This window comes from Centruroides vittatus, unplaced genomic scaffold (genome assembly GCF_030686945.1).
Source record: "Centruroides vittatus isolate TY-2023 unplaced genomic scaffold, ASM3068694v2 contig_1079, whole genome shotgun sequence".
NCBI lineage: Eukaryota > Metazoa > Arthropoda > Arachnida > Scorpiones > Buthidae > Centruroides > Centruroides vittatus.
This window is the reverse complement of record NW_027120694.1, coordinates 496,094-513,934: the sequence shown is the minus strand read 5'-3', so window position 1 is coordinate 513,934 and position 17,841 is coordinate 496,094. Positions and strand designations below refer to the sequence as shown.

The window sequence follows — 17,841 nt, the reverse complement described above, 5'->3', positions numbered from 1 at the left end:
CCTTAGGTAAAAAGCCTGCTTTACATGTGCTTAAAAATGTCACCCAGTATACAATTATAGTGAAACCTGTCCAAAACAGAAGCTGTATAAGACGGAAACCTGCCTATATGGGAAAAATTCTTCGGAACGGAGTGATTTTTCTGTTAAAAAACCTATTTAGAACAGAAACCTGCCAAACCGTAAAAAATGTTCGGTATCGTGCAATTCCGATTTACACAGGTTTTACTGTGTATTATAAAAACATTTTATGCCATTGTCATATAGTAAAACCTTCCAAAACGGAAACCAGCCTAAATGCCTGGTTTCCGTTTTGGACAAGTTTCGGAACGGGGCGATTTTTCTATATTAAAAAGAACCTGTTCAGAACGGAACCTTCCAAACCGAAAAGAATATTCGGTAACGTGCAATTCCGGTTTACACAAGTATTTTCAAGCAGTGGTGCAACAAGACACTTCAAATGGAAGAAACAATTTTTTTCCGTTTTTTTTTTATTGTAAAATTTTAAATAAAATTATAAAATAATTAATAATAAATTTATAAAATAAACAAATCACTTTTTATGGTGCCATTATAAAAAATCAAGCGAGCACGTGCTGTTTATTTATTTATATTTTTTTCATTTTTTGAAATTTTTTAAGGGGTCGCTCGTTCTCTTGCCCCCTGAGGACGCCATTATGACCATTTTAAAATATCTATACACCTAAAAAATTTTTTTATACAGTTAAATATAATTTTAACGTAATAAAGCAAAGAAATTCTCTATTATAAATTTAAAATATATTTTATATTTTTAATGTATGATGAATTTGAATCTAAATTTTTCAATGAATTGATGGACAAGGTCGGCCATAAATTCACAAAGGCCGGCCATCTTCATTTTAGATTCGAATGAAAACTTTTTGTATTTGCATTTCAATACATTGTAAATTCATATATTCAATAATTTAAAATTCGTTTGGAGAGAATGGCAACGTGATTGCTTTAAAGCATTAAATAAAGCTAAAATTTTAAAGTTTTAAAACTTGTCCGTTATTTGTCGGCATCACGCAATTATAAACGGATTTATTTCATTTAAGTTTAATAATAAATGTATTTAATATTTATATTCGTGATGAGTACATTAAACGCCATCGATTTTCTTAAAAACATGACTTATAATTAATAAAATTAATTATTCTTTTGTAATTTATATATTAGCGACTTTTTATAATACCCAATCGCCTTGTTGTTTAATTAAAGCGAAAGTAACGTCATTAAACGCTACTTTTTTTTGAAAATTACTGATTATAATTCTTAATAAATTCCGCGATGTATTATGCAATACAATTTTTAATATTTATTATTTATTGTAAAATTATTATTTTAAATACGAAGTTTCTTAGCAATTTAATTCCGTTTAATATCGCATTTCAAAAGGCACGTTTGATTGGCTAAGACAGTGCATATATTTACGTAAATGTGACGTCATTTTTTAGAATTTCTCATTATAAAACTGATGAAATGACGTCAAATTGACGTAAAAATTTTGATCATCCCAACCAAACGAACAGAACCGAAATTACGAGTAAATTTATTGCTAAAAGCACCATCTATTGGCCATTTTAGTTCGTTTTAATTCGATTTAAATCTATAAACACTACTAGAAATTTAATTTTTAATAAATTTACTATATTTATAAATATTATATTAATAATTGGCATATAAGTATTATTTACAGAACAAATATTCGAAATGAATTTAAAAATTCATGTAAATTAATTATTCAGAAATATCTTTATTAAAAAAAAATTGCCGAAATTATAATTTTTTCTTTAATGTATATCTATCGATCGATTAAAAGATCATTAAATTTTAAAATAAAAAAATTTGAAAAAATTAACAATAATAATTTAAATCCCATTAATTTTATTTTTACTCGACAGATGTCGTATTATAAAAAATAAGAAAGAAAATCTTTGTTTACTTCCTTACTTAAGAGTAATTAAATTATATTATGGAGTTCAATTAGAATTAAAAAAGAAAAAAATTTTTAAATACTACAAATGGAGAGTAGACTTAAACTTGATTTAAATTTCATTTTAATGACATCATCGATGACATCAGTTATACATCATTAATAGATAATTTAATGATGTCGGCGATGAATAATTTAATACCAAGAATAAATGTCAAGTTTATTATTAATCATTAAGTAGTCACGAATTACACTTAATTATAATTAAGAAGTAAAAAAGAAAAAAAAATCATTTAGAAAGTGATAAAAATGTATATATTCTTAGTATACAATATAAACCGAATGGATTACGCGTCATATGTATTGAAAATGGCTTAATTTCGAAAGAATTTAATAACACAAATCTATCTAATATTTATAATCACGACGATGACATTTCGTACCATCGATTTTCTTAAAAGCATTATCTTAATTACGAAAATTAATTAGTTTTTCCAACTTTTTTTAGCGACTTAACTTTTTTCTAACATATAGCCGCCATGTTGTTAATTAAACAATTGAAATTGATAAACGTCATAAAAAGTCATATTGTGTTTTATTTATAAGATGATAAACAATCATAAACCACAATTATTCCCGTTATCTGTGTAATCTTACATCCCAAAGGTGCCTTTACCTCGGACATTTTTATCATAAATTTTTTAATGTTTTTTTTTCTCCCTTGAAGGAATTCTGTAACTAGCTATTTGCAGAAGACGTTTAGTGCATGAATCTGTATAATTTGGAGCCTTTTAAATTATGGGTGTGGTGTTAAATACGTGTTATTCTTAGCGGTGTACAGGGATGGTCATTGTACCGAAACGAACCGCATCACTTGCTTAATCTCATCACCATGGTAACAATATTCAAACATTAGACATTACATGGGTCACTTACAAATTGGGGATACTTTCATCCAAAATGGTTGGATCGTTTCGTTATCTTCTTTTATCCATCACGTTACTTTTCATGTTTCGTTGGTGTGCAGGTAAGCTTTTTCTCAAAGAAATTCTTACTTTCATTGACAATAAAAGTATAAAAGTTCGTAAAGTAGGGAAATTTCCCGTTTCCGATAGGGTAATTTCAGAAGAAATCGAGGAAAATTTATTTAAATTTGAACAAACGAGAGAATGACATTTTAAAATATTTCTTTCTCTATTTTGTTTTATAAGAAAAAAATATTTTTTTCTCTATATAAAAACTAGGGATTTTTAGGGAAAAAACTTTCATCAAACTAGGGATATTTTTTTGAAATATATAATATAGAAATTTACATAAAAATTATTTATAAGAAAGCGTAAAAGTTCGTAAAGGGAAATTTTTGTTACGGTAGGGTACTTTCAGAAGAAATTCGGGAAATTTACTTAAAAATTTAAGAAAATAATGTAAATAATTTATTAAAAAGAGAAATTATTTTGTTATAAAAAAAAATTTATTATTTTTTTAAATATAGAAATTTTTAATAGAAATACTCTCTTATGTTTGTGATGAAATATAAAGAAATTACCCCATAATTTTCCCTATTTAAAAAGAAAACTCATAAATATGTTACCAAAATGAATATATTATTTTAATATAATAGAAAATATAAAAATATATATATATAATTTTATAGTTATTCAAGAGGAAAACTGATAAAAACAAGTCAATTAATCATAATTTAATATTTAAAAAAATGAGGAAAAATGTAAATTTGTAAATACAGGAAAGAAATATTGTTTTCAAGTTACTAAATTTGAAAGTAATTCACCTATTTATAGGGGAATTTCAGTTTATATTATGAAACATTTTAAAATATAAATAATTGATTTCTTTATATAAGACTTAAAAATTTCCATTAAAAATAAAGGAAATATATGAATAAAATTAAGCTTATATAAAATATAAGTTTATGTATAAAGTAAGACTTCATCTGCTGTATATTTTCTACTGTGCAAAGTTATTTAATGTATAAAATAGCCAGAGGCATAGAAGAAAATGTTATGTAAGATACAAAAATGGATAGAATTTATTCAATAATAAATAAATTCTACAGAAGAATTAGAGAAATGTTAGACTGCATCTTAATATATTAAACATATTCGATCTGTTTGTATTCAACTCAGATCAATAGGAATAAAAACGTTTTTATTAAAGGAGCTAAATTAAAGAAAATATTCGAAGCTTAAACAGGAACCCAATTATAAATTCTCAACCAGATTTATTCATCTAAAGAACGGATGTCGTGACGAATGAAATGTACTAAGTGTTTTTTAGACAATGAATATTTAACTAGTAGTATTCAATTGAATACCCAATTAGTTTGACAAGATTTACAATAGAATAAAAAAAAAAAACAATAAACAACAACAAGGTATAACACTTGTATTGTTCTCATAAATCTCTTCAAAGTGCTTGAAAAATTTTATATATTCACTCCGGTCAATATATTGATTGGTTAAGAAATTGTTTGCTACAATGTTACATTGATACGATATCGAATTCCTCTAACTGGGAGATATTTATTCAAGTATTAAAGTTGCTATTATTAACTATTTTAAATTTATACAGGAGCTTTAGTTAAAGATATCCAATAGTAATGTATCTACGATCTTGTCGGATTGATCAGTAATTGCAGATAATCTAAAATAACGTTGGTTATTCTTTTCGGAACTTTATATTCTGTGAATTTCGCTTCGTATGTACTGTACGTGATTTCCTTTTAGTTGATTGTGTAATTAAAACGTTTGTAAACTATTTTAAAGTTTTGAAATTTATGTAAATGCATAATTTAACAACGGAATGAATGGATAATGAAGTGAAGCAAATCTTAGCATTAAAACTAGGTTAAAATTTTCAACTTTTTTTGGTAGTGAACTGAAGTAACTTATCTTAGCTCGTAAAACATTCAATTAAAATTAGTGAGCCCTCTGTGATAAAGTTTGCTTTATCTTCTAATAAAGCTGGTGATAGGTAGGGCCTTCTATTTACGAGAGATTCAAAAGTATTTGTTACAAATTATTCCATCTATCTAATTCTTTGTGCATTAAGAACAAATGTTTATTTTAAAAAAAATACAATATTTTAAACGCTTTTTTTAATGAAAGCGGATGCGCCCGGGTGTTTTCCTGTTTTTACTTCGTGTCTAACACAAATAGGGGGCAGTTTCCCACAAAGTCCTACTGAAAACTCTCTCTCTCTTCAGGGCTTTCTTCACGTGTCTAACACCTTAACAGGGGCCAGTTTCTTATAGAAAATCCTACCGGGAGGCACACCCTTCGGCAGATTGCCCAAGTGTTTAACATTCCAATACATTGAGGAGATTGGAATGCTAGAATATAGAATATAGGTCCCAAAATATCTGTGTAGGATCGTCGGATTTGGTTTTGTCGAGGCTAAAACGTTTTCTCATCGATTGTTATTAATAAATTTAAAAAGTGTGAGGTATAAACTACATCCTCGCTTGAGGCATCAGAAACCAAGAGAAGCTCCAGAGACAACGGTTGAATTATCTTGAATGAATTGTATAATTGGATGAATCTTTCGAGATTTTAATAAACTCAATTAAAAATAATAATAATTTCATAAATAAATATTTATTACATTCAATTATTCGTTAAAAAAAAAATACATAAATAATTACACAGTAATTACGAAACGCGCTCGGTTCGTTGTTCCAATTTCGCGAATTAATTTAGTTCGTATTGTGTCTTATTGTTTACGTAATGTGCTCAGAATAGAAAATATACAACGATTCTTTCTCTTCTATTGATTTTTCTTTTCTTTCCCGACGAGTAATTTGAAATAATAAAATTATATTTTTCTCTTTTCTTCCCTCCTATTGTTATTCAGACGAGTCACTTTAGCGGTCGAATTATGTTACCTATAACATATGAAAAAAAAATATTTTATAAGGCGAAGTACGATTGGTTAATTCAAAATTTTAAATTTATTTTAGGTAAAGTGGACTGCCTAATAGACGACGAGGTAGGATGGTTCGAACCGACAAACGTTTACCAATGTGAAGATAATGCTAAATGTTGTAAAGAGTATGGAAACCCTTCATGTTGCGCGGAGAAAGATAAATCGGCGATTGTGTAATAAATTTAAATTTCTTTTTTTTTAATTTTAAATAATTCCTTAAAGTTGAATTATCTTAGGTGGCGTTTTTAAAATACGCAAACACGCCACCTATCGATTATTTTAAAAATTTTAAATTCGAAATTTTGCAGACGATGTGTTTTAAAATTTAAAACGCGCCACCTGCACGATTGATGCATTTTAATTTAAAAAAAATATTTTTTTTTTTTTAAGGAGAGACCAAGCTATATTATGGGGTGGACTTCTTGGATTTTTGACGGTATTAGGCATGATAGTTTTCTGCAGAAGATCCGACTTCTACGTTATGGAAAGCAACATCGGTAGTAAATTGAAATGCTGCGGCAAATCTTCAGAAAAGCAACCTCTGGAGGAGACCAAAGAGAACCAAATCCCGAAGCATTAAAAATTTGAAAATTTCGCACGATAGTTAATTAGCATGCGTGTATAAATATTTAAGAGAAATCGTCTAATAAATTAATATTTTATCTGATACTTACCTGTTTTATCTCTACATTGATCGGGCGGTTTGGGGAATTGGGTGCAATTAATACTTTCAACAACCGTTGGCCTCAGCATCGATCTACACGAATCTAAAAACTCTAAATGTTCACGGAAAATCGCGTTAGTACACAAAAATTCCCATTATATATTAATATATATATATATATAAAATCATGTTTATTACCTTCGCAGAAATCGCGGCACGGATATGTCAACTTATTATCTTTACAGTCGGGCTGTAGCAATTGGCAAATTAATTCTTGTGCGAAGGGATAACATTCAAAATCAACTATCTGGCGAAATCTCACTAATTCATGAGTCGCCTCTTTGACAGATTCGTGTCCGACTAAATTTGGGTAAGAGGTTTGATTGTAGGGTAGCGTAGTACAAAAATCGATGTGTAGAGCAATGCATTTACGAACATCAAGCACGGGAGTTATTTGAGTCGTGGTTGGAGTCTCTAAATAACCAGGATAATGCCTCCGTAAAGTCCAAACCGTGGGCGTATGGTCACCTGGGATTCTCTCTGTAATAAAATAAAACAAAAGGAAAAAAAAGAATTCTAATAATAAAATAAACCGTGTTTACTTCTACACAATAATGTTATATCTATAAAACTCGATGATTTATCCATATCATAAACAGGTTGAACAAATAATATGGTCGATGAAAGTTCTATAAGCTGGTATACATTTATCTTGGCACCGAATCGATATGAGGGCGGGCTATAGTAAAAGCTTGTTTCCTCATCATTCTTGGAAGATATAAAAAAATAACCCCGAATTCTGTTGAATAAAACCGCATTCTATCACTTTTATCATCGCTCAACTTCAAAATTAATTTTTAAACACGTTCTTAAAAATAGATGGCGAATGATAATATAGGTGTGCTATAACAAAAATTCTATTATAAAATTAATCTTAACTTAAAACTAATTAAAAGGGATAATTGTATATATTTTGAATTTTTATAAAAATTGAAAAAAATTGCGTAACTAAATTTAATTTTCCTATGACTAAAGAAGTGACACCGGTGAAGGTTGTGACGAAATCGATTATATAAGAATAATATGTGAGCGACGAGACCTTTTGTCTAAATTGCCTGTTTTTTTATCAACTGATCGATATTGATTGATTCTTACCTTCGACGTGTATCGATTCGTAATCGATTCTAATCCCTTTTAATAGGTTGGATTTGCGTTTCCTCACTTCCTCGATTAACACCACATAAAGATCAGTAGCGGTGATAGAATTGCTTTCGTCTACAATTAGATGAAGATTAAAATGAACCAACAATCCTTTATCATCCCTTAAAACGTATAAAAAGTTTATTAATATTATTATTATTAACCTTACAAAAATGAAAAACAAAATTACAACAGTAAAACCAACCTTCCGAACGCCAAAATTTCCGATTGGCGGAAATGATCCTTCAACGAGCTCGTATTGTAAAGTTTGTCCAACTGAAAATAAATTTTCGCTTGTTAATTAATCAATTAAAAATTTAATTTTACAGCTTAATTACGATGACATTAAATTATAACTTAATTATAGCCTTTAATCTGACGTCGTAGCGGGTCACGTGAAGCTCCCCCTAATCGCGTATTGTTCGCTGATCGTGTTACGATTTATATTATAAATTCAAACAAGCGTTCTTTTATTTACGTGCACATTGATAATTAATAAATGATATAAGAGAGATTATTTGTTTAATTATAATTGCAAATGCTCATGAATGTTAAATATTTACATGGAAATTTTAATTACTATATTTTGGTAGAAGTAAGCTTTCTTCTGGAATTCGTGAGATAAAACATCATCCAGCTGTCTTGTGTAATTATCTCCATTAATTACGATAAATTTTCCTTTAAATATTTTATCTAAAGTTTAAAAATAATAAAAAAATTTTTTGAAGTACTGTACTTTGTAATTAAAAAGATATTAATTGAGTTATTATGTTAATAAAATAAAAAAAATAATAATAATCCTTACTATTATCGGAGCCGATTCCCAAAAAATGAACTGAAAAATAATAACCAATTAATTTAAAATCAGTACGTTTGTGCGGAATAGAAAGTCACGTGACCATCACAGCCAATTAAGCGACGATATTAGCGACGGTTTTCTATCTGATTGGTTGATTTCAAATGTTTAAAAGTATAAATATTTAAAATCAACCAATCAGGTAGAAAACCGTTTTTTTTAAACTCAAAAACGAAAAAATAACACTTGATTTATGTAAAATTAATTACGTAATAAAATTTTTTTTAGAAAATAAACATTTTATTGGTTAAAATCGAGAAAAAGCACTCAATATCAATTCGAAATCACGTCTATTTCGGTGTCCGGTTGTAGTAACGTGACTAACTTATTAACAAAAAAAAAATATTTAAATAAAAAATTTCAATTAAAATAAATATTAATTACGTCCAAAATAAACTCCAGCGGCAGCTCCTAACGCGACGAACATAAAAGCCACAATTATGCAAATACAGGATACTGGGGTACATCCGGTTTTGGTGAATTGCACGTCGTATCTAGGAGAAGTGGAGTAACACGTCGGCCTAGAATCTAAGGCATCCTAGAAATATTTAACATACGAAACAGCTCTTAATATTTTGATATTGATTCATAACAACGGCAAGAATAGGAGATTATTTACTAAAGTATATAATCCGCACGTGTAACTGGGGAAAAAAAGCAACGCGTGACTTATAACACGTTGTTGATGTACTGTATTTTAAAACCACGATAAATACGTAGAAAAAGAGCCATTTTTAAAGACAATTTACGCAGGAAAATTCGATTTTAGAAGCGATTAAATGTACATACCTCGGCACGATCTGCCATTTCCTATATGTTTACGCTTCTACACCAAGTGCACTGCACCTTGAAGGTGTGCTACGGGTCCTTGAGCATCGTCGGCCAATGTACTGTCATGGGTTCCTGAAAAGAAACGTCTTGGTCCACTAATCTCCCGCGTATTGGGCGTTAGTTTTAAAATAACTGCGTTCGAATCTCTAAATATATCATTGTATCTTCCTCGATGTAATTTTTTTCTTCTTGTTTTTTCAGACTACATAATTGTAGACCCACTTGAATTTTGTTTAATGTTTTTGATTATTCCGTTTCCGTTAAGATAATAAAGTCCTTCGTATTATAAAAATAGGAAACTGAAGGGTGGAGTGCTGCAACTCATGCTTCTGTGATCACAAGAATATAAAAAAGAAACATGACAATTGTTGTGTGTGTTCATGTGTTTCTCTCAATAGTATATATTAAAAATGCATCTTTTTCTTATCTTAACATGTAATGCGGTTATGATAGAATTAAATGGACCATTAACTTTTTGTGGATAGCAAATTAATTTTTCTTTGCTACTTGTTTTTGATGGGGGTAATTATTAGATAATTATGAACATCCTTGCCTAGCCACTGATTTACTTGGAAGATTTTAATCTTGTAAACTTTACCAGCCTGTTTATCTACTTTAACATGGTTTATAATGCAACCTACTTTTCACCATTTATATTATAACAACTCCCTTAATGCCTTATAATCCTATAACACCCCTTGATGCCTTATAACCTTATAGCAACCTCCATTGATTTTAATTCTTTTAAAATATAGTTAAAGGATAACTACTCAATCGCTACATAAAGTAATATAAAATTCTATAATGGTTGCACTCATTTTCACGCTTAATGAATTACTTGTTAAAGGAACTTGAGGCCCTGTTTCAGTTTCCTGTACCGGATTTAATTTTTAGAAGCAAGAAAAAAAATATCTTTATCAAATGTATTTATATACATATTTTATAGCCACTCTAGTAATAAAACTATTGTTTATGGATGGAAGACTATAAACTGCCATTCAAAAAGCTAACAGAATGGCTTCCTTGAAAGGATCTAGGGTAAATAATTACAAATTTTTTTGAAAGATGTGACTAAAGTGAAATAAAAATAAAGGAATTTTAGTGCAAGATCTAGGCCGAATAATTCAAATTTTTAGTGAAATCTGGATAAAATAAAATGAAAATAAGTAATTTTCGGTGCATCTTTAAGGTTTAGTTAAATAATTTTATAAACTAGAAGTAGAAGACTGTAGAAATGGTTTTATGCTTTCTCCAAGCAACTACAGGTAATATTTTAATATGAAATAGGTTTATTTGTTCTACGAGACTTATGATAATTTAAACAATTCGTAAATGGCATGTAATTTAGAAAGTTACACTACAAACAATATCCCATTCACGGTCGGATAATCTCAGCAGAAATGATTACACCGAGAGATTTTTATCTTCTTACTTAGAAAAACAAACGAGTTGAATTCCAAAAGTTTTCTTGTTATTTATTCTTATAAGAGGAGTTCATTAAAAAGATTTTTCAAATAAATTTACACAATAATTTCATAAAATTATTTCGTTCTTGTAGCTTCGGTTTAGTTCTTTATGCGGCAATACAATAGAATTTAATACAATTACTTCAGATGGGACTTGAACATTACAGCCTACAAAATTCAATGGCAACAGTTGTAATCTTGTGTTTAAGAGGAGAGAAATAACTAGAAAAAATGTTCAATTTTCTCCCTACCTAATACAGTGATTGAAGGATTTAATCTTCCATCATTATTAAACAAAGGTACATTTTCCATTTTGGTAAAAGGTTTATTAGGATTAGGATCACACGGTGTTCCTTCTATTCTTGTCCAAGCTCCTACGGTGCTGTTCCATCCTATTATGCTGTGAAAGATCAACACATGATCCTAGAAAGATGTTTTAAAGATATTTAATACTATTAAACAGTCAAAACTTTAATTATTTAGAAGCTAAAAAACATTAAAAATTCTTAAATAATATGTTCAATCATCAATTAGTTGTTGAGAGAAGCTATATTTTAAATTATTTATTGAAAAAATTAATTAATTAGACTATTTTGTACACTAAGAAGGAAGCAAATGCATTATTTTTCAATCTGAATCTCAAATTATTTTTCTTTTCAATAAAATCAAATATCATTAAATTTATTTCTATTTCATTGTTACACTATCCAGGTCATATAATTTACAAATTCAACCTTTAAATTATGTACTGATGTGGAACAATAACTTCCTTTTTGTAATAGAAAACAGGAATTCAATAGATTTATGGACAGTGCATTTTAAAAATTGGTTGTCTATCATTAAATTTAGTTAAAATATGTTATAATAGTCAATGAACTGGTTTCATTGGCTTAAAATAAGGAAAGGAAATGTAAATACTGTAATATACAGTGGGTCCCATAACAGTGGCCTAGCGAGGGGGGTGCAAGGGGGTCTATCATGCACCAAGCACCACTCGCAGAGGGGTGCCCAAATGGTCTCCAAGACAAACTATATGTGTTTCTGGAGGTGGGAGGAGGTGCCAATAAAGTGTCGTGTCCCGGGCGCCAGTTATGTTCGCTACGCCACTGTCCCATAAGTCAAACTATACGAGTTATATTGAACTTTTTATTCTTTAACAGGTAAAGCACAGCACTGAGTAAGAAGAAATGAATTGAAGTTGTTATACTCTGATGGTGGAGACCCACAGTAAGCATGAAGTTGCCATGGTGTTTCAGATCTCCACCAATCACACACAATAGTCTGGATGCAGCCTGTTAAAATCTTTGGCATAGTCATACTGATTGTAGGTCCCCACCATCATAATATCTAGAATTTGTTCCTCCTTACTCAGTGCCATGCTTTAAACTGTAAAAGAATAAACAAAGACTAATATAATTCCTACGGCTTCACATTTATGAGATACCCTCATGGACGTCACAGAAAATTTTCCAGGAAGACAAAGCTTGGAGATAAATAATTAAATCGATAAATTTTTATTTAATTTTTTGGGGTTTTTTTCACAAGTATATTACAGTATTGCATCACAGCATCCCATGATCAAGAATGTAAGTATATCTGAATCAATTTCATGATTATAATTTGTAGAATTTTTTACTTGATTCCAGGGAGGAGCAAATGCCCCATTTTCCTCCTCTGCGGACAACCATGGATATCCGGTACATAGAATATGAGAAAATAAATTCTCTGAAATTTATTTTCCTACAAGTTTAATAAAGTTATTAGTGTATCAGATTGCACAAAAGCACTAACAAAGAAAGGACTTGCGATGCTCTTTTATAAAAGTGTATATAATATAAAGCTCCATATCAAAGGACTTGGACTATGTTTTGTTTGTGGTGAATCTTAATTGCATACTGAACAACCTGCTTTACATTTACAAAATTGACGGATACTTGATAAAAATTACAGTTGTGGAATCTTCAATAACGGCCACCTCTAAACAGAGGCTATTTTTTCAGGAATATATATTTTTTAACAAAAATGTACACAGAATACCCCCAAACAATGGTCCTTGACAGATCGTTCACGTAAGCTACTATAAGCTCTTCGATCCATTCTCAATTAATAAGCATTACCCGTTATTATTTAGCGGAGGGAGAAGGGCATCTTATATATTATAGTTTAATTAATATACAAGAAGCCCACAACGATACTAACTTTGGCCCTGATTAAGCCAAAAATAATTTTGTTTTTCTTTATAAAACACGCTGTAAATTTAGTTGAAATGATTCACAGTCGAAAGTGTTCTTGATGCCAGGGCTGGGTTCAGGCTTGTTGTAGTCTTAACTTATAAAATGTAACAGGCCTTTTCCCTCCAAATAATTATACCTGTAAAAATATGAGGCCCTAAGCTATTAGGGCCTCATATGCGAGGCACTAAGCAGCTGCTTGTTTAGCTTGTGCGCGCAAATCCGGCTCTGGAGAACAAAAGTATAATATGGGACCGGTTTGTTATATCATTATCTATTAATTATCGCACATTTTGATTAATTGTAAATATTACAACAAGAACAGATTAGTTGTTTATCTGTCACTTGCATAAGCACAGTTTTAGGCCCTTAAATATGCCCACGAGCCAGTTAACCATCATTTAGACTACATTGCAATTAACTAATTAAGTTAACAAAAGTATACAATACAGTTGTGTTTATTAGTTAATTTAGTGTTTAGCTAATTAGATACAAATTAATACAGTAATATCTCTGAACTCACGAGACTTTCTATAGAAAACTGGCCCCTATTTAGGTGTTAGACATGCGAAAAAAGCCCGGGAAACTCCGTGTGATCAGTGTGTTGCTGAGGCGCGAACCCGCGACCAGTGTTCAGTGTTTTATCCATTCGTCATTGGTGCGATTTTCTTGCGATTTTGTGAAGTTTTAATAGTTTTTATTAAAATAACGATTAGAATTCAATTTGAAAACCTTTTTTTAAATAAATTGATGGCTTTAAACTAGTTTAAAACACGGATAAGCAACGCAAATTTGCAAGATTTCAAGCAAAAAAAGACTTAAAATTCGTTAGTATTAAACAGAAAATTGTTCAAGGAAAACACTGTTCATAAATTAAATTAATAATAATTAATTAATAGAAGAGTATTTATAATTATAATAGACTAAAAATTACTTTTTATCCAGCCAACGAGAACGATAGTTCGTTAACAAATCCCCTTACAACAATCGATAAACCAATAAACTTAATTTCATTAACGTTTAGAAATTTTAATATTGTAATATATTAACGATCGAATGAACTGAATACTCATTTGTATCCATTTCGTCCGTCTGTCGGACCTATTCACAAGATAATGAGATTAATAACTAGCGTTATTAGGTTAAATCGAAGCAGATTATATCAATAAAATCAAATTTCAATTCAAATATACATAATTTGAAGACAAATACTTTGGATTCTTCCTAATTTACGCCATTCTCATTCAATAGGATTGGGCTGATGGAGTAAGGTAACGCAACATATGGGCCAGCTGCCAGAACCTCCAGGAAGGATTTTCTATAGAAAACTGGCCCCTACACTTGAAGAAAACCAGGGAATCTCCATACGACCAGCGTGATGGTGAGGCGCGAACCCGCGACCAATTACCAGTGTTCGATGGTTTTATCAACTGGTGGGCCTTCAGAGGATGAGGATCTCAAATTTAAAATATACATAATTTAAACGTAAAATTATTCATTTGTCTTCATGAATTTTCAAAGTTATGCAACTTATATTATGTATACTATAAGTTAAGCTGTACTTTAAATTATATATAATATACACAAACACCGTGTAATGTAAATAAATCAATTCTTAAGCACACAGGATTATGCATCATAATATCCTTTCCGTATTCAATTTATTAATTATTATTGTGGTAGCCTCTTCCCAGAGGGTTGCAGCTGCATTTGCTGGACATTTGGCCAGGGGATCTTTAGGCCAATTAACGAAGACAGTGATAGAGGGTATGGAAAAGAGCCAAGAGGAAGACCCAGGAAGAGAGTGGAGGAATAACATACATCAAGGACTGGTTGGGAACTGATCTAAGAAATGCTCGCCACAGGGAAAGATGGAGAGAAATAATTCATCAGCTGCAATTTAATAACACTTTTCAGAGCAGTTTAAACAATTAAACTTCAACATCAAAACTAAAAAACGCCACAGAATTCACGTTATTTTACAAGTAAACAAATGCCCGTATTTGCAGAAATTTTGTGAAGGCCTCAGAAAAATATTATTAGCGAGGCGCCAGAATATTTGCAAAAAATAATTTATCAAGTGTTCTTAGAAGTCTGAAAGTGCGGGACCCCTCTGAGCGCGGGAATTGGGTCTGAGGCCCGAAAAGCCGACATCTGAACCCGCCCGTATATTTAAATTTTACACAAGTACAACAACAATTTCCAAAAGTTTTTAAGCAATGAAAAATTGTAGAATAAAGAACGGAATGCAATTTCTCGCCAGATAATCGAATCTCCTCGCTTAAATGAGATTAAAAAGAACTTTCATTGCATGTAGTGAACGTACAGTACAATCATTACTTTCACGAAGAGACGTCCAAACACAACCCGGTAACAGGAAAAAACACACCGGTGTAATTTTTTTCCATTATTATTATTTATCTCTTGTACGATTTAATCCAAACAAACAAACTCACAATGGGTAGATTTCGTTCAAAAAATCCTATTTTTTTGGATTACGTACATTAATAGATCAATTTGTTTGTAACGCAGTTTCTATCCAAAATTGGATTGGATTGATGGGATAAGGAAACGCAACACTTGGGAGATCTGCCAAGAAGGGAGTGTCCCTCGGGAGGAAACTGGCTAGACACGTGAATAAACTCCACGCGCTCTAGCTCGTTGGTTAGGTGCAAACCCACGACAATGGTATTATCCACTCGGCCACTGGTGAGCTTTATCTAAAATTATCGATAGTACGTCAGTGTACGTAAATGTGTGTGTGCATATATATTTAGACACAGATAGAAGCCAGAAGGGCTACTATATATATATTTATCAATGCTACCTATATGTCTCTAGTATATAAGGTTCTAAATTTTAACAGTGGTATAATCGATCGATAATCCGCTGAAATCCAATAACTAGGCTTTATATCTCGTCTTTTCGATAACAATTTGCTAAAACATTCATTGTTATGTAGGCCTGTAAGCAAAAGCTATCGTATGACCAGCAATTACTCATTGTGACATCACAATGCCGGGCTGCAATTTTTAATCATATTTTGATTTAGAAATAAGCCGATTTTCATCTAACTCCGTTCTCGAAATTAAGGGCGAACAACGGGCCATAGTGGGTATATAGTCCTGCAATTTAAAAATTGTAGCCCAATTATATGTGAACAGTTTAAATTTCTTAATTTTTACTCGAGTTATATGACGACACACAAGCTACTATCGGTGTTCTTGTGAAATTACTTCAAATTATATTGTATACGAGTAGATACAATACATTCTCCCATAATTAACTAAACTGTAGCTGATTATATACATCTAACGTGGTTTTAGATACTAGATACAGGCTAATTTTAATTATTATAACAAGAAATTCGACACGCCAATTGTTAAAGATAATGGCTACTTGCAATATTAAACTTCGATCGATGAATCATCTTGAATATTTTGCATACGACATTTTCTCTAAGTTCTGTTTAATTCTATTCTGTAAAACAATTAATATTTTCTTATTTTTCTGTTCGACCCGTCAATATTTTGTTAACGACTAACAAGGATAAGGATCGATGGGATGAGGCAAAATAACACGTGGGCAACCTGCCGAGGATGAGTGCCTGGAGGGAGAGCTTTTTACGGGAAGGAGGCCCCTACTTAGGTGTTAGACACGTGAAAGAAACTGGAAAAATCCACGTTGGTGAGGTGCGAACCCGCAACCGGGTACCACTGTTACTGGTGGGTTCGAGTAACAAGATGAGTAATAGAAAAATGTTTACAAAAGTAAAGATGCAAACAGACAGTTTTAGGCATTTTTGAGGCGCCAGAACCCACTGGGTTTCTTTAGAGGCATTACCAGTTGTGGAACCCAATCTTGAGGGATTCTTCTATATAATTTTACGACACCATAAACTAATAACTTCTGATTATAACTATAGAATTATTTATAAACTAAAACGATGAGCCCGGCGTTGCTCGGGCAAAAAATAAAAACAGCAAAGATTAAGATTATTAGATTATTTCGTAGTTCTAGTCCTTCTATTATATTATATTATGTTATAGAATTTACTTTATATAACTACAAAGGCTATCTTACGTAAGGGTTTATCACACCAAGTGGCCAATCTAACACATTTTAAAAATTATTTAAATTGTGTACAGTAGAGGAATAAAGAATTTTTAAATATATTAGATCAGTCATTCTGTCTGATAAACCCTTACGTAAGATAGCCTTTGAAGTTATATAAACTAAATACTATAATATAGCGAACATTAAAACGAAAACCATATAAAGAGATTGGTTATTTCAGCCTACCAATGTCACTTTTATCGCGATACTCGGACGGTACAAAATGGCACAAATTCAATGGTCAAGTAGCCAGGAATTGAAAATATATCTTGAATTTTTCGGGTATCAAAATATTTTCTAATGTTAACTTTAAGAAACTGTACCATTCAAGGTCGAATATCAAACGGTAATCTGCCAACTAATCAAATTTCGGAAAAAAAAGGACCAAATATTTAAACTCGGCACCCTCAAAAACAACTTAAATCATATTTTGCGCTGGCCTGTAACCTTGTATTACGTAATTTTCCCTTTCGAATGCCACCATACATACCGCTGGTCCGATAGAAAGGAGGATTATTGCAGAAGGGAGTCGAAGTAATTCGGCCGAAAAAAGTCGTTGACCATCCTCTCTTCCTGGAAGA

The 17,841-nt window shown here is 30.9% G+C and overlaps 3 protein-coding genes across 4 annotated transcripts in view; 1 reads left to right on the top strand and 2 right to left on the bottom strand.

Moving 5' to 3' along the window:
• Positions 1-2,826: 2,826 nt before the first annotated feature.
• LOC136974531 (uncharacterized) lies at positions 2,827-6,565 on the top strand. Its single transcript, XM_067269437.1, has 3 exons — positions 2,827-2,981; positions 5,931-6,069; positions 6,287-6,565. The coding sequence occupies exons 1-3, from the start codon at positions 2,915-2,917 to the stop codon at positions 6,474-6,476; spliced, it is 396 nt and encodes a 131-aa protein (XP_067125538.1). The 5' UTR covers positions 2,827-2,914; the 3' UTR covers positions 6,477-6,565.
• On the bottom strand, positions 5,553-10,752 carry LOC136974508 (uncharacterized). Its single transcript, XM_067269421.1, has 9 exons — positions 9,406-10,752; positions 9,001-9,154; positions 8,566-8,595; positions 8,341-8,453; positions 7,966-8,036; positions 7,716-7,882; positions 6,759-7,100; positions 6,571-6,672; positions 5,553-5,855 (listed from the first exon to the last, which is right to left on the bottom strand). Exons 1-9 carry the CDS (start codon positions 9,421-9,423, stop codon positions 5,830-5,832), a joined length of 1,023 nt encoding a protein of 340 aa, XP_067125522.1. The 5' UTR covers positions 9,424-10,752; the 3' UTR covers positions 5,553-5,829.
• Positions 10,753-10,896: 144 nt separating this feature from the next.
• Gmppa (GDP-mannose pyrophosphorylase A) overlaps positions 10,897-17,841 on the bottom strand; it is a 38,365-nt gene continuing 31,420 nt past the window's right edge. For both annotated transcript variants that reach the window (XM_067269374.1, XM_067269381.1), the window contains 2 exons: positions 11,165-11,336; positions 10,897-11,081 (listed from right to left, as the gene is read on the bottom strand). In XM_067269374.1, the coding sequence (XP_067125475.1) occupies positions 10,981-11,081; positions 11,165-11,336 (273 nt within the window). In that variant the 3' untranslated portion in view covers positions 10,897-10,980. The remainder of the gene's footprint in view (positions 11,082-11,164; positions 11,337-17,841) is intronic.